Below are 24,691 nucleotides of genomic sequence, written 5' to 3'. Positions count from 1 at the left end.
GACGGTACTGCTCATGCGTAGACGTAGGGTTCTGCGCATGCGCATTACCATTGCCTCTAGTTCTTGTGTACGCAAGCCGCTTGCGTCCCCTAATCTAAAACTCTCTATTGTTGAATACAACTCAAGTCTCCAGTGAAGCCCCACCCACGTCTTCATAACCGCGTAGTACTGTTTCTTGGAGAGGCTTAGTTCGTACTTTGAATTTTCCCTGTTACCTAAATAAGGTAGTAACCACAAAAATTATAAGCGCGCAATTTTACACGTTTTCACCCGTCTAATATAGTGGAATGGTGAAAGCCTAATTTATTGAACTGAAATAAAATGCTTACTTTGCTGCAACTCTTTATTGTCAAGTTTCATGAGCAAAACGGGCTCAGCAGTGAAATGAACTGTACGGCAGACGGTTCAAGAAGGAAATGCTCCGTCTCCATACACTTTACCCATGTCTGTTGCATACCTGATCGCTTCCACCGATGAAAAGACTCTTCAAGGACAGCAGGCGCTCCGGAGGTATCAAGTATGAAGCCATTTGAAAAAATCGGATGACTACGTACGGCTTGTATGCTTCTGTGATTGGCTGGCAGAGTAGCACAAATCCGCGTAGTCCGTGTACCTTGGTTGCCAAGTGCGTTTTTAAAAAAATTTTTGTCCCACTATAGACACATAGATTTGAAAATTTAGGCTTGTTGGTTCGTGATCATCGGGTTGTATAGCGCACAGGCTACAACCACAAAAAGAAGGAGAAGACGACGCACACAGCCTAAACTAGGCACTCATTGCCCTCGAGATGCGGCGGCATGTTGCCCAATCTCGGAGACGACAAGACTAAGGTGGTTTTGTCGGAATCCGCCATGAGCTGAGGCTTGAGTGTACACCTGTGCACATGTTGTGGTGTTAGCTGTGCCACTTGCAGCCATATTCTGAAACGATGCACTTTGGCGATAGTTCGCACTCAGGTGCACGCTGATTGGTTGTTTTAGCCGAAGTGGATCGGTTAAGAATACGGCCCCCCTGCACTCTAGTATGGTGGTACGTAGTGGCACTATTAAAACCAAGGATCGAAACAGTTCATTGATCGAAACACCTTAACCGAGTGTGCCATACCTTTTCCTACTGTACAGATTTCCCTTCCTCCTTTTTGGTACTTTAAGAACCAACTTGAAGAAGAAAATCATCCCACCTGCGACTTCCATTCCCCAGACCTACCGGGATCTCAGTCAAGCAAGCATGAAACAGCAGCCGATCGCGTGTGGTCAGCCTAATAAGGAAGGAATCCCTGACCCAAGCCAACCTCCAGGTGACCTACATTGCCTTCAGAAGCTAAGCGCAGCGCTTATCGTGCCTTCATTCTTTAAGACTACATGCGTGGGCACACCACGAAGCCTTAACAAGAGCACTGCAAAAGGAAGCCTGGCTGGGGCTCTGTCTCTAATGGTGCTAGTCATCGACAGAAAATCATCACAAGCTGTCAGAAAGCAAACAACACAGTTGGCGAGACATGGAGATGAGTTCTCACACAAGCATATTTAAGATGGCAGTGGGAAGGGCTAGAAACGATTTTTGTAACAACCGTAGGGAAGGAAATGCGCGCAGAAAACTGTGCAATTTATCAAATACAGTGAGCCTTACCAGTGAGATAAAGGCTGAAGATGGTGCCCCATTGAGACGATCGGTAGCAAACACAACCAAGTGTAGTGCCCTGTGATAGAAAAGGATCATACGTAATACCAGCGATGGTGTGTACTACAGCACCAGATTCAACCGCATCTTCACCAACCAAGCCTGCAAAAGAAGCGTGTCAGACTGAGACGTATTTATTCAAGCAGTCTATTCCTCATTGTGTTGACCCACTGTCCTCAGCAGCACCACTATCTGGAAGTAGGCAGGCTCCCAAGCCCTGCAGCAACCTTGACAGACGAACACATCTGAACGCCTTCAGAGCAAAATCCCATGCAGCCAGCCCATGGTTCCTGAACTAACTGAACTGCCTACAAAAAAGCAAGTAGAGACAAGAATGCTAGCAAGTTCTACAGTATCCTTCTCAACTACACCCAAGACTGCACTGCAGAAGCCTTTAATTGAGCATGAACAATCGAGGCTTGATTCACTAAGGGAACAACTTTGTGTTAATTGGACCCTTGATTTAACAGGGATAGGCGCGCGCTAGTTGGTGATCGATATTGGAATGCATCATGTAACCGCACAAACAACAAGGGACAAAGAAGGAAGCTTACTGTATAAAAATGCAATCTGGCAGCTGCGTAATTAGCAGCTCTTCAGTGTCATTGAGCGATAAAGAGTTCAAATATTTACATGGAAATTTGTGCGCCACTCACGCCCGCATGCCAACGTCGGGTGATGGTTGTCTGATGATTAGCAAGTGTGATTATGATACATGTATAAATGTGGGATTTCCCGGAGTAAATCTCAGTTGAAGATCCGCGCCTGTCTTGTGTGTTTCCTTCTTTGTCCCTAATTGTTGTTTGCGCAGTTACATGATGCATTCCAAAATTTGGACCCTTGAGCGAGTGCACAGAAAATAGATTGGTGGGAAGCATGTATACAAGTCCAGCTGCATATTTGCATTCAGCAGCAGAGTCTACCAAGCCTTCAAAAAAGCTTTGGTGAAACCAGGCCAGCTCCGCTTTGATGCTTTCCGGCAGCGCGTTAACCTTGACTTCCTTGAGAAGCCGGATGGCAGTCTGCAGTGCCTTTGCAATTTGTACTTCGTGTTTGTTGACGTTTAGCGCGTCGTTATCATCGTGACATAGCATTCTCGACAGGAAGGTTACGAGTGCAGTGTTTTCGAGAAATCAAACGCGGGCAAGACAGATGACGATTATCGTTGTGGGAGTCCAAGATCAGCCCCCAAAGGGTGCAAACTTTTTTAAGAGTGTAGGCACGTGTAGTTGTCTGCGTATTTCTTTGTAGTCTCCGCCTGACGACATCGTCTCCCCTTGGAAAACCGAAGCCTCTTGTTAAAGCGAAAAGGCTTAGGTGGGTTAGGTTTTGAAACCGAAACCAGTACTCGTCGCAAATAACCTATCAGCATCGTCGTTGTGCACGCGCGCGGACGCACGCGCTTCAAGCGGGCCTGGGCCTGGGTCCACGCATTCCGTCTTCCGTGCCCTGCTGTTCGGACGCTGTTTCAGAGCTGTGTGCATCGCCGAGGGGCATTCATATATTGGTAAGCTAATCTTTTATTTCACACGCCTCTTGCACTTAGAGTGCTGCAGCTCTCCCCCCCTCCATGAAGTTAATCTAGGAAGTTCTGCTATTACCGCGAAACTTGAATTTATGGAAGCAGTGACAGTTTTGATTCTTTGTTCCTTCCGTGATCGATCGCCGGTGCCATGCTGAAGTATGATCCAGGGTATCGCCTTTGCCTTAAATTTACATATCTAGATGGTGTCATTCAGTGAGTGTAATTTTTCGCGATCGCACATGAATGTAATCTCCTGGCGAATGTGTAGTTTCGTGGTGTCTCTGACGCCGCGGTCTTAGTGTGCGTGTGCTGTCCACGCACGCGCACTTTGTTAAGGCGTAAACTGTCTGCGAAACGTTTTAGTCGCTTCAGTTCTCGGAAGGGTTTTAGTAGACATTCCAATCCGCCTAGCTGGCGCTAAATCGTCACCGCGTTGGGCAAAAAATATCCCTATATATTACTTGGGCAGATTGGCACTGGAACGCGTTCCTAAAGATGGCGTACGCTCTTTTGAGCACGATCTCAAAAGCTTCTTTCTCGTATTTGCCCGACCTTTGTGCGCATATGCGAGAGAAAAATATGGAGCCTCGGTGTATTTTCCTTCTTGATGCTTGATTGTGCGCGATCGAGCACGATCGGTGTTCCCTATCTCGGTCTCGATTGGGTCCTTTGCGCAAGCTCGAGCCATTGCTATCCAGGAATTCGAACGCGCTCGATCGAAAGTGCCTCTTATATCACTGGTGTGTAATTTGCACAGACGCAACACTTATCGAATGTATATATCTGTTGCGTCTCTAGATGCCGTGGTTGGCTGCCGACGATTTAATAGACTCAAGGAACAAGGAACATATTAACAGACAGGCGTTCAGGCGTCGGGGCGAGCGCTGGCGGAGGCGTTCGATCCGTGAGGCGAGTTCGTGCCAAAAGCGCCAGTGCCTTCGCGCGCGCACTTTCTTTCTTTACTTTTTTTCTTCTTTTATTCCGTTAGCTCGCCTTACAGCATCAAAAGGAAGTGCGCACCTCATCGTTGTCTTCTTCTGGCGACTTATCATTAACATAATCAACATTTAGATGCGTATCTTCTGGGAAAAAAAAAACCGAGGGCACCTAAGCATGCACTTATGACAGAAATGTGAATGTGAAGGCATTCATGTCCAGTTAAATGCCGCTGAGTGGTCCTTTGAGTTATGAACTCCTCGTGGGCAAGTGAAGACATTGAGGCACTTGGCCAATGGCTCCTAGCTTGGCAAAAGGCTGGTGTGCTTCGAACTGTGACATAATATGCAACCTTGCCCAACTGCCATAGAATCTAATGGGAATCTTGGGTTGGCACGTTATGATTTGGCCTTATAAACTGAGGCCATGCCGAGGCACAGTTAGAACGCAAGCGATAGCCAGCGTGGAGAAGGAACACGCGGATAACACAGGCGTCCAAGAGCAAGGGTGATGGGGCGTCGCGACGATGCCCTCTTCCCTCGCGCAACACCTGGCGCATTAATGTAGAAGCAGGTGTTCCCATGCCCGCTCTGATCCGCCGAGGTGCGCTCGTGATGAGGCATCATAGCCAGTGAGAATTTAGGTGCCGTTTTAACACATCGCATTAAGAGCCCCTTGTCGCAAGAAATCCGGTGCCTGCGTCAGACAGTGTTTTGCGAAAAATCATTCCGAACCACAACCATGTAGGCCCTCTGCATGGCTCGGAGGCGTTACTGTACTAATTGAATGCCTCAAAGTAAAGAGTCAGAAAAATCAAAAAGTGCAACCTAAACACAACCTACAGACATGATAGCGTCAGATTGTAATTTGAATATACCAGAAAACATAACTATGTTACGAGGAAACTCAAACACAAACCCCTTTTCCAGCATTTCTACCATTCATAGAGCAGTGCGGCCCGCTTGGTTCCTTGCAACAACACCATCCAGATGTCACTCACCTCCACGCATCCGCAAGAAATTTGTGGTTGCTGGGAAGTGTGACAAGCAGTCAGGGATCTTTGAGTGCTATCGCATACCACTCTTAAAGGCGAAGCTTAAAGGGCCCTGGAAACGGTTCGGAAAAATTTTGTAGATGCGTAGGATACAGCTAAAGTTAATTATTTGCACCACAATTCGTGTGAAGAGTCTCATATTAAGAGAGCTACGGACGATTACAAGTTACCTTCCACCATAGCCATGCATTTTGTACTCAACTCGTTCGCCTAGCGACCGGGGCTAAGCTCTGCCTTCACTGGCTCTGCATCGTGATGGCACGTCGTGTCGTCTACTTCCTGTTCTCTAGGAGTGAGTGCGTCAAGCCTCTCCAACCTCTCCACCAGTTGCTTGACAGTTGACCCCAAACGACAGCTATCAAAGCAGCGTGCATTACGAGGATTCTGTTGAAGTGCCGAACGTGTCTGGTATTCCGGTAACCACAGGCGAGCTGGGCGTTTCGATGGAACAGTGGAGGTATAAACTCAAGCTGGTGAAGGAACTTTAGCGTAGACGTACGTGAGCTGCCTGATCGGTCTCCACGGTCTAGCCACCCATTGGCGCAGAGCTGAACCAGCCAATTGAACAAAGCGTTTATATTGCTCTAACCAAGTGTAAAACATTTTAAACATTTACAAGAACAATGTGTTAATGATTACGCTCCTGCAAAAAATTTACACCAGCAGCAATGAAGAATGCGCTTCGTTACTACTACAGTGTTTGGTAGAGCTCTGTGCCACCAGGTGGCTGCACCATGCAGACCATTCATGTTTGCGCTTCTACTCATCTCGTGAAACAGCACGGTCAGATGGCCAGGCCCTGTCCCCTTGCTGTTGCGTTTACCCGAATACCGGACTCGCGAAACGCTGTTGTGGTAGTAATCTTCCGGTGTAAATTGACGGCCGCAAACGCGCAAATCCTGGCACCGATCAGGTAGCGACAGTACGATGCGCTGCAGCCACTGCGCTCGTCTGCTGCCTTGTAGAGGGACACGATGTCGCAGCTTGACATATTGCCAGTTGCTACGTTTGCAGCCCACAACGCAACAAAGTCGAATCATGGTGCTCGCGAAAAGACTGAGACCGACTCTGGTCGCGGAGCTCTTTTCAAAATGGAGCACGTTGTAACACAAGCAGACGATGCTTGCTGTGTGCCGGAAGCGCTTAAGTGTAGTGAGAAATTGTTCTTGTGCATTCTCTTTGTTATTTTCCTTTTATAGAAACATTAACTAACGTTCAAACTATTACAAACAACATTTGTTCACCATAAAGTTGGAAAAATTATTGATGACGCGCCCTGGGAAACCAGTCGGATATCTCGCCCTACTAATGTCATTAGGGAAAAGGACATCAAATGGGTAGGGGTGGCTTAAAATTCAGCAGAGTGATGTGCTGCGATCGGCAGCGATGTACATTTTTAAAATCTTATAATAAATTACATGCTTTTTGCGGAGCACTTAGATGCATCAATTAATGATCAGAAGGACCTACTCTAACAACTTCGTACATTTGTACAATATTGTCAAAATCGTTTCAGGGTCCCTTTTAGCGCCCTCCAAATTTTTTCGCTTGTCCAGACAGCAGACGCCGGCTTTTTCGCTCAAAGGGTCATTTGATGCTTTCGAATAAAAGAGAAAAAAAAAATGCATGTACACATGCATTATTTAGTAGGCCAACTTTAATTGGAACTTGAATGGCCTCTATGAAATTATCTTACCTAATCCCCCCCCCCCCCCCCCCATTGGATTCGTTTAGAATCATGGCAAGTGCCTGGTTCATATGTGTTTGTTTGTGAAGTTATGGAGATATAGCTTCCCCGCGTGAAAGTTTTCAACTCCCTGCAGCGGGCCTTTCGTGCTCTTTCTTTAGATGTACCCCAATTTGTAGCAGAAAGTTATGAGTGCCATCTCGTCTAATTCGCCATCAGGCCCTTCCTGCACGATAATTTCGTATTTCCTCTCTCAGTGGCTCCCGTATATGTGTAATATGGTTGTGTGTTAAATGGATGTATTCATTTTGAATTTGATTTGATCATTGAAGTGCACCAAGTACCTAGAATTGAGAGAAAAATTACCATATTTACTCGATTATAACGAGCCTTCGATTATAATGTGCACGTTAAGTTTTCAGACTGAAATTGAATATTTAATGTGCTCTTGATTGTAATGTGCACGCAGGTTTTCGTATAATAGTACAAAGAAAAAAGTACCAACTGTAGTACCCTTAAATTGTTCTCCCGCAATATATTTTCATGGTAAGAGAGAAATAGTGATTTGTTGGCACTCAAAATAATTTTATTTCATTTTTGCCACAGGCACCTTTCGTCAACGCTGAGGTGGGGTTAACGCTGTTCGAGGTGCGATTTGAGATTTGGATCCACCACACGTTTCAGTTTTTGTTCATGCTAGATTTCAATGTGCACATAATGTTAGCTAATTTTTCTGAAAAAAGTGTGCTTTAGAATGGTGTAAAAAGGGTAGTTTGTGCAGATCGAATGCTTGTCAAATTTTTATGCTGTACATTGACTTCCTGGTACAGGCTACAGGGTGCATGTTTTTTTTATGCTATAAAGAATTTTTACTAATCAACTGTGGCAGATAACACAATTCTAGTCCTTGAGCTGAACTACTCAAAGAAATTACTTGCACAAGAAATCAAAATCTATAATCGGTTAAGAAAATTGAACTAATTAGGTTTTTATCTAATTACTTCAATACACGTATTTCAGTTTGCAAATTGTAGCCAGTGAGTTTGCAAAGTGTATCCACTTGGAACGAATTTTCGGGATGACACCAGTTTTGAGATATTAATTCCCAAAAATGTACAACAAAAAACATGAGTGTTCCATTTATTTTTGTGCTTCAGTGCATAAATGGCATGTTCCTTAAAAAGTGGGACAACAGTGCATTTTTACTGCAAGTTTGATGGTATGTGTATCTAAACCAATGCCATCCTCAGAATTATTTCCTAGCGGATATGCCTTGCAAACTCGCTACAATTCGTAAATTGCAATGCGCCATAATGTAATTAGTTCAAAACTTAAATTAGAGATGGTTTTTAATTGGTCAGTTATACATCTCAATGTTTCGTGCAAGCAGTGTTCACCTCAAGTAACCCAGCTCAATGACTAGAATTATTCTGTTGCCACAGATGTTTTCTAAAAAATTCTGTATAATTTAAAAAAAATGGCATCCTGTATACTTACCCATTGCGAAAAGTACTATCTGACATCTTTATTGCATATTACTTTATTAGTTTTTGTTCTGTCTCAGTAGTTACTTCCTTTTTTTTTTACAATATTGCTATATCTTTCCTTTCTCTCTATTTCATTGCGCTGCACTTTTTTCACAGTTATTAGACATTTGAGGTGCTCCCAGGAAAGCGAGGAAGTTGCTATGTATGCGGCATTTTCATTCCCCCTTTGGTCCTCCTTTATTTATACAATAAATTGTGACTACTATGCTCTGCCTTTTACTTTCAGTTGTTTTCAAACTTGTAATGGCAAGAAGAAATGAATGGAAAAGCTGTTTGACGCACTATATATAAGTAGCCTTTTTAAACTTTATAGCACTACTATTTTATTGTGTTATTCGATAATTGCTGGTCACGTCGCAACATTATGGTGCTGGATTTCCTTCAACATGCGACAAATCTTTGGTTATTATGAACTTTTTTGATGCAAACAGTTCAAAACGTGCCAAATGCAAGAGGAAAAAAACAAGACCATAGGAACGATGAGACACGAAGAAGAACAATCAATCAGTCCAGTCAACCAAGTTTATTCCACACAAGATTGTCATCATTCCTATCTAACTATCCATCCTAGCTGTCACCAAATGGAGCTTGGCTTCTTGGCGTAGGGAGTGGTTACGAGGGTTCCTTTACATGGTCAGGAAAGTAAGGAGAGGAAGGGCGTCACAAACGACTTTCACATTTGCCGGTCAGCCTGGTATACAATTGTTGCGAGTCACGCAGTGACCGTCTCACCGAAAGCTGGATGAGCAGCGCACCTGTCGTTCTTTCTGGTTTTACTCTGCGCTTCTCCACATTTGACACTGGGAGCTTGGTCCGGTCCTCTGCTGTTGCTTGTCTCGGAACATACCGCGACCTTCTCTCCTCTATTAACTCCCCTATTATCATGTAAAGCTTTTGGTGAGATGATCAAATTGCTGCTTTGATCTCCACACCCCCTCATTTTCGTATGGGACGGAACCCTTGTAAACACACTCTACGCCGAGAAGCAATGTTCCATTTAGCTTGCGCTTTAATTTATTTGCATTAAAAGTTTTTGTAACTTATGATTTCTTCTGAATCCGGGAAATTTATGCCTGATATACTATGATTGTGGACACTAACTACTAATAAAGCAAAGAATAAATAAATAAATAAATAAAAAGAAGTGCAAGACAAGTTGTTGCAGTTCCACTGTAAGGCTCAGTGACCACTCAATAAATTCTTCTGACTTTGATAACTACAGCTGAAGATAATGAAACTTTTAAAGAATATACTACCTAGTGGATCATCTGGATGCATATTTTTTATTGTTGGCATTGGTTGCATGATTGTAAAAAATTCTTCCTGCTGCAGTGTTCACCTGAAACCTCCTGCCAGCTGCCATGTCCACACAGGATGATGACACTGTGTTGGGCACTATGTGTGAGCACCTCAACGACGCCACGAGAGCCGACAAAGGCACACCTCTCACCAGGATCCAAGGCATTCTTTCCCAACTTCCACCATCAGTCCGGGGCCGGTTAGGTGCAACAACTGAAACCATACGGTTGGTCAAAAGTCCGCCAGGCCACAGAGCCAAGTATCAGGCCACTTGTATAGAACTACTAAGAGAAATGGCAAATACGAGCGATCCCACGCCAAAGGAGGCAGTGTACCGACCAGGTAGTGACGGCATAGGAAATGGACTTCGTGGTACAATCCAAGCCATCAATCTAAGCCATGCATATATATTATTCGGTGAAGGCAATGAAGAGCATGCCTACTTTTTTATTGATAACGTTGACATGTCCCTGCTTCAGCCAGAAAAGAGCCTGAATGACCTGTTTAGTGTCGGGGACAAGGTTCACTTTGATGCCCAGCCAAATCCAAAGCCGACCAGCTACACCAAGTGGTGGGCCACCAATGTCAACAAAGTGCAATGTGCCGAACTTGTCCAGGTCAGCGACAGCAGAAACGAGGCTTTTCTATCCAACAACGATATCGCCGAGCTTCTGCTTGACCCAAAGGAGTTCTTTGCGCGGAGGAAGCTGTTTGGCATCAAAGGCGCATTCTTCCCGAACTCCAAGATTACGGGTCTGGTGTCTGCTGTTGAACCCAACGTCATGGTGCTAATGCCAAACACAGCAGCATACTCCAACGGAAGGAAGATAAGGTCATTGAGTGAGCTGTTCAAGGAGAGTGCTGTCCTAGAAGATGTAGATGCCTTTGTAGACGCCATCGCAGTAGAATGCGACATGTGGGTAGCTATGTTCACGTGGACTGGTGAACGGCCCGAGCACTTCCCTGTCGAGCAGAGCGAAAGCGCGTTTCACAACGGCCTCGCTCTTGCCATGAGCGAAATGCCCACAGGCACTGATGACCTGGAAGCGGGAGATCTCGGCATCTTCAACACACCTCCCAAGTTCTGCTCCGCTCCCAACATTGCCCATTCGATCGGGGTTTACCCGCACAGCAACCTCAAAGCTGTGAACGACAACAGCGCAATGTGCGAGGTGCAGGAGCCGGAGGGATGCAGGAATGTGGAGTTCTTCACATTCTACAAGAACGTGCACGTGCCCCTCCTAGGTAATTTCAAGAATATCCTCCGAGAAAACGACATCATTCGAATTGACATGGTCTGTACGGTTGGCGGGAAGGTAGAGGTGTGCTGCCGCTTTGTGTTGCAGGGCGAAAGGCCTTCAAACGTGCATCAAACGAGTCCCTCAGAGTCTGGCCCGCTGCTGAAGGCCAGGGTGGTGCAGCAAGTCATCCCTGTAGCACCTGGCAAGCTCAGCGCACTGCCGTAAGTTGTGGAAAGGTTGAATGTGTGGTTCAAACTGCATTTCTGTCGCCATTTTAAGTTATGTGAACCTAGTCTACTTGCACAAACCACAACCGAATGCTAAGCACAGCAGAGCACATTTCACACATAGCAGGCGAACGCTATGAAGGCTAGAGCAACTTGTCTCACTGCTCTATTCGTGACCAAAAAATAGTGCATCACACACGAAATAATTGATAAATATGATGCTACTATGTGACGTGGGTAGCATCGTAGATCGGAACCTCTTTAGCACCGCAGCGTTGCCTGCTAGGTGTGAACGTAGCATACCGAACATTTAACGTTTCATTTCTGCCGTTAGCATCTGACATGAAAATGCCTCGAATTGTCTGCACAGGCTATACCTTTGTCCTTCACCCCATGCATACGCAGTACATGGCTGGATGAACTGCAGTCATCGGAGAGCTTTAGCTGTGTTTTATGTGGCCTGTGAGGCAGGTTCTCTGGTGTGGGTGCTGTAATACAGGCCTAACATTTTGTTGTCTTTTCTGATATATCTAAACATCTTTGACTGAAATCTGTCTGTGAAATCTGAGTCTGTCTGTGAATATGTTCGGTGTGTGTTGAATCTGAAGGTGAGCTGTGAATCTGAGCGACAGAACCTATTTGAGTGAGACAATAATGGAGAAATATCTCCATCCAATTTCTAAAATCAGAGTCCTGTTGCGATGGCAATTCAGCTTCTTTCTCAGAAGCCAAATCGGCCTCGAGATATCGTAACTCTGATTTTTGAAACATGGATAGAGGCTTTGCTTGTGTTGTGTTACCTTTTTGCATACCCCCCTTTCCCTCTTTTTATTAAAATGTGCAATCGATCAGCACAGCAGGCCCACAGGTATATAATTACGTAAACGGAATGAATAAAGTTGCATCTTTACATATAGCTGACTACACACAACCAAAAGCAGCTAGCTGCAATGCATATTTCTTTATTTGGGGCATGGCTGTATACGGTGAACCACTGTCTCACGGCTATGGACAAGGAGGGTTAGGCAGTATTCCAAGCTGCAACCTTGCTGACATCCAGAAATCGAAAGCTAGCAGTCTGCCTCCAGGACTCAGTTGCTCCAAATGGCCGTCGGCAGATTCGCTTGGAGAGAGATTGTTTGACAAGGAAGATGATGAGCTTGGCGTGTGTTTTGATTGGTGACATACTGTAGGGGTACATGAAAAAAATGCATGCTCTCTGGGGCGTCATAATTATTTCAGTGCAAAATATGAAGATGAAGGCAAGAAATGAACTGAGAGGACTATGCACTGGCTATTGACTGATGCTTTATTGAAAGAAGCATTTTATAAAGATGCCAAGCACCTTCTCACACATGCTCACCATAATGACACGCTATCACACCACTATATATCTAACAAACATACAGTGAAACCTCGTTAAACCGTAATTGGCCGGAGCTTGGAAAAAGTATGCATTAAACGGTAGTACTGCGTAACCGAAATAGCCTGAGATCGCCCTGTTACCTGCGAGAAACGAAACTCAGAGGGAGTGCGATAAAAGGGCAAAAAACGTGCAGTATTTATTCATTTCGCGTGACAAAAGTCTGTTATTTTCGTTTGATGCCGCAGCAGCCTAGCAACGACGACAAACTGCCTTAAGCTCAGCTAACACTCGCATGAGGCTGACGTATAATGTGCAGCTTCTGGCACTGTCGGGCCTGAATCGCCCGTGCTGTCGCTTTCTGTGTCGTGCTCATCACTGTCATTAGGCGACACTCTGGCAATAACAGAGGCAACAATAGCGAAAAGATTATCCTCGAAAAGTTGCACCTCGTAGCCGACATCTTTTCGCAGTTCCAGCAGCACTGCCAAGCATCTTCTTCTTTGCATTCGAAATGCCACACACCGTTGTCAAGAGCAGATTCCTCGTGCGTGCCAGCACCGATATTGTGCCACGCAAACGATTTATAATTTTTCTTTTATGCTGAGTGCCCGGGGTGTGTCTGAGCTCCGTGAGCTCCGGCAGGACGTGAGTTGTAGCTTGCACGACACCACAACACAGGCCACCACTAGCCATCCGCAACGCTCTCTGGCTCGGCACCGAAATGATGTTGTTGTTACGGTGGCTTCACCCTCCCAGGCGCCTTCTGCGTTTGTGCTTGGAGGCCGTTCTGATCTCTGAGGCTTGTTCTGCTTGGCTGACCTACTGCCGTGATTGTGCTACAAGTGCAAATACTACGTGTTAACCGATACATATGCAATAAGCTGGTACGGTTTATGCAAATACAAAACGCATCATCTTCAATAACCACTGAGTTTCGGACTTGACTTTACTACATTTAAAACGATACTGCTGTTTAAGCGGGTACAGGTTAACAAGGTTTTACTTTATCTGCATCAATATAAAATGCTTGTTCCAATAAAGAAACGTCAGTTGATACTCAGTGCACAGTGCTGTAGCTCCGTGTCTCCCCTTCATCTTCGTATTTTGCGCTTTAAAACTATGAATCAATACCTATTATTCCATTCACTATTCTGTGGCACTTATCTTGTCCCCAAGCAATAATCCTCATCCATCTTGCATGCATTTCCTCTCTTTTAACACTGCTCATTATCCTTTCAACAATGCTACCATAGGCACTTGACGTTCCTGACCTGAAAGTAAAGGGCACACAACATTAAAAAAAGCCAAGCAAGGTAGACGGCATTTATTGGTTTGGGACAAGATAAGCCCCAAAGAGTGCTGACTTTTAGAGTGCAGTCACTGTTCCACATTTTTTTCAGAATCAGAATCTTTAAATTCGTTGTAAAATTTCAAGGTTATAGTATAGGTAGTAACATACAGACAGTGTAGGATTGATTATGAATAATGCGAACCTCATGAGACCTCTTGTTGTTTGTAATGCACATTGCCTGTAATACTTCTCAAAGTTAGCTCGGAAGAGATGTGGCATATTCGTCCAGGATATAAAGTCTGGCGCTTGCGCAACTGTGTGAAAGTGGTTCGAGCTCATTTGTGCCATCAGCTTTCCTAAAAATTGGCACTAGCTTGATCTATACCATTGCGTAGGCAGAAATGACAAAAAGCACCCATGAAGAATGTTTCAAATACCGCGAGTTGACGAGGGAAGCCATGGTGTTGAATGTTCATCTTTGTTTAAGCAGAGAAAAGCAGCTTTTACGACAAGAACATGAATTGACAGTCATTTCGTTATGTCTTGTATAGTGGACGATATAACAGTGGACTTTGTTAACGGAGGTTAACTGGGTTTATTAAGCATGTAGTGTACAGGAATTGATGTAGTTACATGGAGGTACAGAGAGAGTGTTTTGAGACGGGGCTGCCAACCAGCAGGAGAGGAGCGGGAGTGCCAGACGCAACTTAATATGTCGTCTGCTCAGAGTTCATGCAGGAGGAGGGCTGCCGTGACAATGGGAGCGGAGGTTACAGAAGGGGCGCGTGGCCAGTGTGCAACACTGCACTTGCAGGATGGTGGCACCATCTCTCGAGCCTTGTAACAAGAGTTACTTTCTCCGTGTGCGTGGAGATGCTGCGATCAGCATCTAACTGTGGTAATTAAACTAAAAAATGGGTTTTTCACGTTGCTAACACAGCAGTCAGTAAGAACCGAACTTGTGAAGCAATTAAACAGCTCACTTGTCTTTTAGTCTAAGGAGGATATGGTGTCCACGGCAAAGGAAAGTACCTCCTCGCCTGTCCTCATGCATTCGCTAATATTTTTTAATGTTGTGTTTCAGTAAGCGGCCCATCACTACCCTCGGGTCCTGCCACTGGCAATGTAAGTGGTAGGACAAGTGACTTTTGACCTCTGGGCACAATATTTTATTTTACAACATACAGATGGTTTGTAAAACAGACAGGGGACGAGGCAGTCAGAACACCAAAATGGAATAACAGCATACTCTGGAATTTTGATATGTTAAAGAATGAGATTCTAGAAAGACGCATTTACAGCGTGCAAAATATGGATGAGAAATTTGAAAACTAGCGTGGAAAGCTCCTGCACTAGCATGTGCGAACAAGGACATGGACAAGAAAAAACATGAATTTACTTTGTCGTAGTGCATACTCATGCAAAAAAAAAAATTTAGAATAATGAGGAACAAAAATAAGTGTTCAGTTTTCTTTGTTCGTGTTTGTGTTGCTGTTCTTATGCTTGCATAAGAAATGAGAAAAAAAATTATTTAAAATAAGGAGGAACAAGAATAAGTGTTCAGTCTTGTTTCTTCGTGTTTGTGTTGCTGTTCTTACGTTGGCGTAAGAGTCATGAAACTTCACCTACTAGCCTAGTTTCAAGTATCGCTGAAAGTTAACATGGTATGAGGCAGTAATGTATGTTTAAAAATGTTTGTTTTGGCACTAAAAAGAATCTAATGGTTAAGAGTGATTATTACCGATTGATTTTACTGTAAGGCTTTTATGATGGCGCTGTTAGGTCTTTCACAATTGGTTATTATTAATGTAAACGAAAGTAGAATTTCATTTTCTTGCTATCAGCACAAAGTGAAGTGGAAATGGGAACACCCTGATCACAATGCATGGTATACATCACTGCTCAGAGCTGTAGCCGATTTGTAAGCATGTATGTGCACGTTGGAACACAAGAAAAGTCATTGTTACTAATAGACTCTTTTGAACCTTGTTGAAAAATATTGCTCCTATTTTTATCGAATCTCGTTCTTGCCAAGTCTTATGTTCGGTTACTGCAACCACACAGCAAGATTTGCATGCTCAAGTTGTGTTAGGAAGCTATGGTCTAGGCCACGCATGGAAGACACATGTTGCTTTTTTCATCTGCTTCCCGTAAGCAGAGGCTGAGAGCCATGTATGACTACTTGCCACTGTGCTCGTACTTTGCTATGGTGTAATAGACTCTAACTGACGAGACAATATTGACATGAGCAATATTGATAAGAGCAATGTTGCATGTCCTATGATATTGGTTGTCACTGTTGTAACAGTGACAGCCGTATGTGGATGGTACTATGACTGTTTTTGGGAGGAGAGGAAGGGTTCTTAAAGCATCACAAAACTGTAGTTGCAAAACCGTGGTACGTAGTTACAAATGTCACATCCTGCTATGCCAGTAGTTTGGCAGAACAGTGAACCTCAGTAGCACAGCATGCCAGCATAGCAGAGGTGAGGTGGACTGGTGGGACCACGAAAAGGGGCGTTACAGACAAAAGGCAAACATACACATCTGGCTTCAAAGGAAATTTGCAGATCCAATCCAGTGTTTGAACCTAAGTGTTGTAAACCTTGTTTGAGTTGGAGAAGTAGCAGCGGCGGTGAATGACACACATACAGCCTCAATATATATAGAGACATTTAGCGTGTCCACTATTCCGGCAAATGGGGGTGGTTTGGGTGGATTGCCGATAGATGAGGGCATAAGCTTGAGGGGCCTGAGCGGTGCAGCCACCTGGTGGCATAGAGCTTAACGAGACAAACATAGAGCTAAAATTGCAGTAACTTACTATGTTCGGCTTTGCTGCTGGTGAAAATTTTTGACACCGGCGCAATCGTGAACACGATTACTGTTACGAGCTGTTAGCTTTTTGTGTCAAAGCATGTGTTGATAAGGGTCGTATGCACGGAGGAATATAACAGATATGCATGTAAATACATTTAAGGCTTCTGCGCCCCTTGCGTCACAGTGGCACATGTCCATTCTGGGGGATTGGCGAAGAATGGGCAACATACCCCATGGCACATATCCAGTTACCCAAGTTGTGTACTTGGCAAGGAAGCACCTGTAGTGTGGAAGAAATAGAGAAAGAAAACTGTAATTTAAAACTGATTGCTTTTCTTCACGGTTAATCTTGTTTCACAGTTCCTGTTCCATGTACGTCAAAATGCAAACACATGTTTTGCAGGCTACCATGAATGGGAAATCCACTGCAGCTGGGCCCCCCCTGGAGCCTAGTCTATGTCTTCTCGGGCAGAAAGGACACACTGGTGCAAGTCTTTGACTCTTCCGCCATGGTGGAAGCCAGAGAGGGGCAGACTATCTGGGAGGTGACGGTCGTTGTGGACTGCTTCTACAGGGACGGCAGGACGGCCGTGAGCAAACTCAACCAAGTTCTCCACAAGGGGGACATTGTCAACATCGACTACAGCCTAACGTTGATATATCGAACAACACAGTGACTGCGAAATAGTTTGTACGTAGCCCGAATTATATTTATAAAATCATGTAAAAACGCATAAGGAACTTGCACAAATCAATCAATGAAGTAATCGTGACACAGTAATACTTGCTTGAAACTTGACACAAAGTATTTGTTTCTTTGGCTGAAGTACTGCAGCACTGTAGCTTGCTTCTTACTGGTAGCGACGTGCTTAACCATGGCATCCACAACGTAGTCTGAACGATCCACAAGCAATAGGCCGGTGCCTTCTATTGTGCCGCAGTAGTGACGTAAAAGGGCCAAGGCAGCTACAGCCTCAGTTGAAGTGGGGAGCAGGCCAATATCAGCGCTTGCATGATCAACCTCAGCAACGTCTTCGTTTGGCTGCTACTTCTGCTGAGATCTCCACGTCCCGAGTGAAACGCCCCCCTCTACACCGCGCCACATCCTCGAACACCAGAGAGAGGACCGGAGGCAATATGATCACCCGCACCCAAATTTAAACAGTCAACAGGCGAGGAGTTGGCGCTGACTTCAAACACACACGCACTTAAACCTACATACACTTAACTGTATTCACCACACACAATACACTGATGAACGCCCGTGGTGCGGTGACAGCCCAAATTTACTGCACATCACTTGGATGTGCCCAAACAGAGCGACAGATATAAATTCCACACAACTGAAAACACAAGATTTTAACACGCAGTGGGACGCGTGGCTTACGGACAAGGATCAGGATAGCCAACTGGCTCTTCTAGACCAAGTCTAGCGAGCCGCTAAAGCAAGTGGAGCCCTGGACTAGGGGCCCCACGGAGCTACTCTACTAACTCTAGAGGACACGCTACCGATAGGGCCCATGCACTGAAATCGCCGTAGCCTCCTCGATAAACTTTCTGCCTGTCAAGACGCCAAGACAACAATTGAGAGGAGCTGTGGGCAGAGCTGCGAACTGCCGCCGCTCATTTCACCGAGTGCCACCGATGTAAAGTGCCTCCGCAACTCTTGTCTGTGTGGTGGCCGCAATTTCGGCTGTTTTTAATTGCTGCGATGGTAGAACACCAATCCACTATTTGACAAGAGCCTCGTTTATAACGCTGCAGAGTACTATAGTAGTGTTTCGAATGCAGTCTCTGCAGGGTCGGGCGCGTTTGCAGCAACTGTAGCGTGAAAGTGGGTTGTGCTTTGCACGTACATAGCAGAGACAAAAACATGAAAGTTTATTTACTGCTGTTGTAGCGTTTGCAGTGAATAATTCATTGGTTACCGTAGGAAAGTGCAGAAAATATGGAAGTCGGCAAGTGTTCTTACAGACGTGATATTTTGCCAAAAAATGCTTGCCAGGATGCTCTATATAAAGCTGGAATTTCTTAGTGTGAGCCGGCCTTCTGTGCACTGTGATAGCATACTATTTTTACGACTTTCAGACGAGTTTTCTCCAGTTCTTTTGCATCAGACGAGTGCTGTGGCCTATGTAAATATTCATACCCAGAAAGCTTTGGACCTTCTACCATGTCCGTGTGGCTTGGTGACCAGGAAATATAGAAACAATTATTTAATGACCAAGAAAATACCGCATGCCTTGAATGAGCAAGATGCGAGTAAATATCTTATTGCAAACACTTCATTGATACAGTTCAGACCTACAAAGTACTGAGGGCTCGTTTTCAATTTAACATATTTATCATTCTTGTTGGTGGCTGCACTAGCATAGTTCACAAACAGTGGTTTGATAAATTTGAAACACACAAACTCAACTACGGTAAGTCCTTGTGGTGCTGGCTGTGAGTGGTCCTGCACTGCAGAAGGCCTTATTTAATTACTGCTGGTACTGCCACATTCAGCAGAGTCTTCAAGGGCTTGTCCAGTGTTGGATGTTCCCGCAAGGCAATATCCACAAACATTCTCAACATCTCGAGAACATATAAATCAGACTGGTACAAAAGCCCACCTCTGTACTGATGTTTAAATGATATTGCGCGACATAAAAACGACACGGACGTGAAAGAAGACGACACACCAAGCGCAAACTTGGTGTGGAAAGTTTGCGCTTGGTGTGTCGTCTTCTTTCACGTCCGTGTCGTTTTTATGTCGCGCAATATCATTTAAGCAATGGATTACCAACTTGCCCGTAATGCTGCTCTCATTATGTACTGATGTCTTTGAATTGACAGGCTTTATCGTCGGAGAGCAACAGTCCTTTAACTCCACTTGTTCTCCGACCACGCGGGCTGCGTACGCGCCGACGTACACAGTTGCTGACACCTGTAGGCTTTGATATATGGGCACTGCATTTTGCTTCATGTGGTATGGCTCTTTTACAGCAATCTCTGTTCACTCCAAAGACTGCATGGGTAGTGAGGCTATTGGAGCTGGCAGTGCATCGACATGACCAAGCTCCTGCTTGTGCAAATCATTGGCGTTCTCCGAAGGAGTCGCAATTCCAGTCTTGTGGAGCTTTTTCAGCTCTGAAATGGCTGAACGCCCATCCAACTGGTCATCGCAACCAAGTAACCTTCTCAATGTCACAATCGCTCAATAGGGTCACTGCTGAACTTTTGTGTTAGCACAAAGCAGAAATCCTCTGAGCCAAGGAAGTAGTGTATGCACGCTACAGTGTAATATGTGGTGAGCAACAATGCTTCACAAATTTAATTTTTTAGGAACTGACAGGGTGAAGTAGAATTTTTCTTGAGCTCCTCGATGTACAATGGCAAAGTTACCTCCAACCATTCGAGAGGACTGTTATCAGCATCATCGTAGTGCCTAACATCGGGGCAGTCCTGGTGAGTGTACTGATGTCGGTAAATGTTCTTCATGAACAAAATTGATGGCCCTGCAGCAGCGAAGTAAGGGTGGCAGCCGTGACCTGCTTGCTCCTACAGGAAATCAAGAGCTGATGTCAGATCTGGAGCCAGCACTTCAACAGCTCACTTCACATTCATTTATTTTATATTGCTTGGAAACACATTTTTCCTGCTCAAATTTCTCACAGGCTTTACTATCCACGCCTTCTGCATCTTGTAGAGCTTCTTTAAATCAAATGATGAAATTTCATCATTTTTCCCAAAATCTCTTGGCAGAAAATGGGATCTTACGTTTTTCGATATGTGACAATAATCAAAGCTTAAAAACAGAAGCGTGTCACTGTCATTTGGATGTTCAATGCGGTACCTTAAAAAACTACTACACAAGACTCATTGCACTCACATTAAACTTGTGGTTGTCGGTTAACAAATAAACAACTTTGAAACGGGTGTCTTTAACCTCCTTCATAACATAGCAAACCAGTTCTGACAGCTGGAGGCCATTTGACTCTTGGTAAAAGAAGTAAGAAACTGGTATTCTGTATGCTGTAGAAGGTCCATTGATCAAAAAACAAAGCAAGGAATTTGCCAGTACAGGCTCACTTGGACTTCATTCTAATTCATGTCTACTTGGTAAACAAAGCAGCCTTCCAAGTTTATTATACTGTAGCTTTAGCTTAATCCTCATCTCGTCAACAATTACAGAGCAAACCCGGGACTGTGGTGCTTCAAGCTTATCACTCTCTGCCTTTTAACCGTGCTTTTATGAAGTCATTGAAGCCGGCATTTCCACAACTGCTCTCTGTGAAGTTCTGTAGTGTGTTTCTGCTGGGTAATTTAAGTAGCTTTTCTAGTCTAGCATGCTCGTAAGCTTTGCTTGACAGATGTCGACGCACTATGCAGTGTCTCACATCTTCTGTCCATGTTGGATTCTTGCGCTGAAAATTTGTAATTTGGTCTCGTAGGAAGACGTACGTGAGATATTTTTGCTTTGCTTGCTCTCTGACATAGGTGACGTCATTAAAATTGCAGTCTTGCATAACTTTACAGACTACACCATTACATCCCTGAGGTCTACGACAAGTCTTATTGCACCAATTGCAATAGATCCCTTAACGTATATCATCTACTCTGGCTGTGCTCGCAAGCTCACATAAACTACGAGCAAGACAAGCGCAAGTTTGAAGAAACAATCCGGAGCAAAGAACTTGCTCCCCAACTCTGGGCTGTCCAGCAGGTCCACGACGCCGCCAGGAAACTCAACCTCCCGGTTCCGTCGTGGGAGACGCCCACTGCAGGGGAGCCCAAAGCTCTCGTGGCCTGCAGGACCTCGAATAAAATTTATTTCCTTCCTTCCTTCCTTGCATAACTTTCTTTAGTTCCTTTTAATAGGAGTCTACTGTCTTATGGAGTCCTGTTCACTTCTTCAGGTCCCTGTGTTTTTGTCGTTACTGTATTTTGCCCTCTCTGTTGTAAGGAGGCTAACACGATGTTGCAACTTGTGTATCCTGGTCTGCAACTATTGCATGGTGATGAAATAATTCCTTGTGTGGAATGTGACTTCTCCACAATGCAAATTCTTGTTCAACCTCAAGAGGTGGACTGCCTTCATTTCCACGTGGTGGCTCTTCTGCTGACATAGGCTCCTGAGAATCTTGCGTACCAAGAACTAGGGTCGACGGTACTGCTCATGCGTAGACGTAGGGTTCTGCGCATGCGCATTACCATTGCCTCTAGTTCTTGTGTACGCAAGCCGCTTGCGTCCCCTAATCTAAAACTCTCTATTGTTGAATACAACTCAAGTCTCCAGTGAAGCCCCACCCACGTCTTCATAACCGCGTAGTACTGTTTCTTGGAGAGGCTTAGTTCGTACTTTGAATTTTCCCTGTTACCTAAATAAGGTAGTAACCACAAAAATTATAAGCGCGCAATTTTACACGTTTTCACCCGTCTAATATAGTGGAATGGTGAAAGCCTAATTTATTGAACTGAAATAAAATGCTTACTTTGCTGCAACTCTTTATTGTCAAGTTTCATGAGCAAAACGGGCTCAGCAGTGAAATGAACTGTACGGCAGACGGTTCAAGAAGGAAATGCTCCGTCTCCATACACTTTACCCATGTCTGTTGCATACCTGATCGCTTCCACCGATGAAAAGACTCTTCAAGGACAGCAGGCGCTCCGGAGGTATCAAGTATGAAGCCATTTGAAAAAATCGGATGACTACGTACAGCTTGTATGCTTCTGTGATTGGCTGGCAGAGTAGCACAAATCCGCGTAGTCCGTGTACCTTGGTTGCCAAGTGCGTTTTTAAAAAAATTTTTGTCCCACTATAGACACATAGATTTGAAAATTTAGGCTTGTTGGTTCGTGATCATCGGGTTGTATAGCGCACAGGCTACAACCACAAAAAGAAGGAGAAGACGACGCACACAGCCTAAACTAGGCACTCATTGCCCTCGAGATGCGGCGGCATGTTGCCCAATCTCGGAGACGACAAGACTAAGGTGGTTTTGTCGGAATCTGCCATGAGCTGAGGCTTGAGTGTACACCTGTGCACATGTTGTGGTGTTAGCTGTGCCACTTGCAGCCATATTCTGAAACGATGCACTTTGGCGATAGTTCGCACTCAGGTGCACGCTGATTGGTTGTTTTAGCCGAAGTGGATCGGTTAAGAATACGGCCCCCCTGCACTCTAGTATGGTGGTACGTAGTGGCACTATTAAAACCAAGGATCGAAACAGTTCATTGATCGAAACACCTTAACCGAGTGTGCCATACCTTTTCCTACTGTACAGATTTCCCTTCCTCCTTTTTGGTACTTTAAGAACCAACTTGAAGAAGAAAATCATCCCACCTGCGACTTCCATTCCCCAGACCTACCGGGATCTCAGTCAAGCAAGCATGAAACAGCAGCCGATCGCGTGTGGTCAGCCTAATAAGGAAGGAATCCCTGACCCAAGCCAACCTCCAGGTGACCTACATTGCCTTCAGAAGCTAAGCGCAGCGCTTATCGTGCCTTCATTCTTTAAGACTACATGCGTGGGCACACCACGAAGCCTTAACAAGAGCACTGCAAAAGGAAGCCTGGCTGGGGCTCTGTCTCTAATGGTGCTAGTCATCGACAGAAAATCATCACAAGCTGTCAGAAAGCAAACAACACAGTTGGCGAGACATGGAGATCAGTTCTCACACAAGCATATTTAAGATGGCAGTGGGAAGGGCTAGAAACGATTTTTGTAACAACCGTAGGGAAGGAAATGCGCGCAGAAAACTGTGCAATTTATCAAATACAGTGAGCCTTACCAGTGAGATAAAGGCTGAAGATGGTGCCCCATTGAGACGATCGGTAGCAAACACAACCAAGTGTAGTGCCCTGTGATAGAAAAGGATCATACGTAATACCAGCGATGGTGTGTACTACAGCACCAGATTCAACCGCATCTTCACCAACCAAGCCTGCAAAAGAAGCGTGTCAGACTGAGACGTATTTATTCAAGCAGTCTATTCCTCATTGTGTTGACCCACTGTCCTCAGCAGCACCACTATCTGGAAGTAGGCAGGCTCCCAAGCCCTGCAGCAACCTTGACAGACGAACACATCTGAACGCCTTCAGAGCAAAATCCCATGCAGCCAGCCCATGGTTCCTGAACTAACTGAACTGCCTACAAAAAAGCAAGTAGAGACAAGAATGCTAGCAAGTTCTACAGTATCCTTCTCAACTACACCCAAGACTGCACTGCAGAAGCCTTTAATTGAGCATGAACAATCGAGGCTTGATTCACTAAGGGAACAACATTGTGTTAATTGGACCCTTGATTTAACAGGGATAGGCGCGCGCTAGTTGGTGATCGATATTGGAATGCATCATGTAACCGCACAAACAACAAGAGACAAAGAAGGAAGCTTACTGTATAAAAATGCAATCTGGCAGCTGCGTAATTAGCAGCTCTTCAGTGTCATTGAGCGATAAAGAGTTCAAATATTTACATGGAAATTTGTGCGCCACTCACGCCCGCATGCCAACGTCGGGTGATGGTTGTCTGATGATTAGCAAGTGTGATTATGATACATGTATAAATGTGGGATTTCCCGGAGTAAATCTCAGTTGAAGATCCGCGCCTGTCTTGTGTGTTTCCTTCTTTGTCCCTAATTGTTGTTTGCGCAGTTACATGATGCATTCCAAAATTTGGACCCTTGAGCGAGTGCACAGAAAATAGATTGGTGGGAAGCATGTATACAAGTCCAGCTGCATATTTGCATTCAGCAGCAGAGTCTACCAAGCCTTCAAAAAAGCTTTGGTGAAACCAGGCCAGCTCCGCTTTGATGCTTTCCGGCAGCGCGTTAACCTTGACTTCCGTGAGAAGCCGGATGGCAGTCTGCAGTGCCTTTGCAATTTGTACTTCGTGTTTGCTGACGTTTAGCGCGTCGTTATCATCGTGACATAGCATTCTCGACAGGAAGGTTACGAGTGCAGTGTTTTCGAGAAATCAAACGCGGGCAAGACAGATGACGATTATCGTTGTGGGAGTCCAAGATCAGCCCCCAAA

General features: G+C 44.9%; 1 protein-coding gene across 4 annotated transcripts; it reads left to right on the top strand.

The window, feature by feature from the left end:
• The first annotated feature begins 3,035 nt into the window (after positions 1-3,035).
• Positions 3,036-17,410, top strand: LOC142579464 (uncharacterized). Of its 4 annotated transcripts, none has more exons than XM_075689689.1 (5): positions 3,036-3,187; positions 9,762-10,973; positions 11,075-11,190; positions 14,938-14,978; positions 17,077-17,410. In XM_075689689.1, the coding sequence occupies exons 2-4, from the start codon at positions 9,791-9,793 to the stop codon at positions 14,938-14,940; spliced, it is 1,302 nt and encodes a 433-aa protein (XP_075545804.1). In that variant the 5' UTR covers positions 3,036-3,187; positions 9,762-9,790; the 3' UTR covers positions 14,941-14,978; positions 17,077-17,410. The 4 variants fall into 4 exon arrangements, with proteins under 4 accessions (XP_075545804.1, XP_075545776.1, XP_075545786.1 ...); XM_075689671.1 differs by lacking the exon at positions 14,938-14,978 and adding an exon at positions 5,486-5,621 and having other exon boundaries at positions 3,038-3,187; XM_075689661.1 differs by lacking the exon at positions 14,938-14,978.
• The last annotated feature ends 7,281 nt before the right edge of the window (positions 17,411-24,691 follow it).

This window comes from Dermacentor variabilis, chromosome 1 (genome assembly GCF_050947875.1).
Source record: "Dermacentor variabilis isolate Ectoservices chromosome 1, ASM5094787v1, whole genome shotgun sequence".
Taxonomy (NCBI): Eukaryota; Metazoa; Arthropoda; class Arachnida; order Ixodida; family Ixodidae; genus Dermacentor; species Dermacentor variabilis.
Note: the sequence above shows the minus strand (reverse complement) of the source record. Positions and strands in the feature narration are given on the sequence as shown.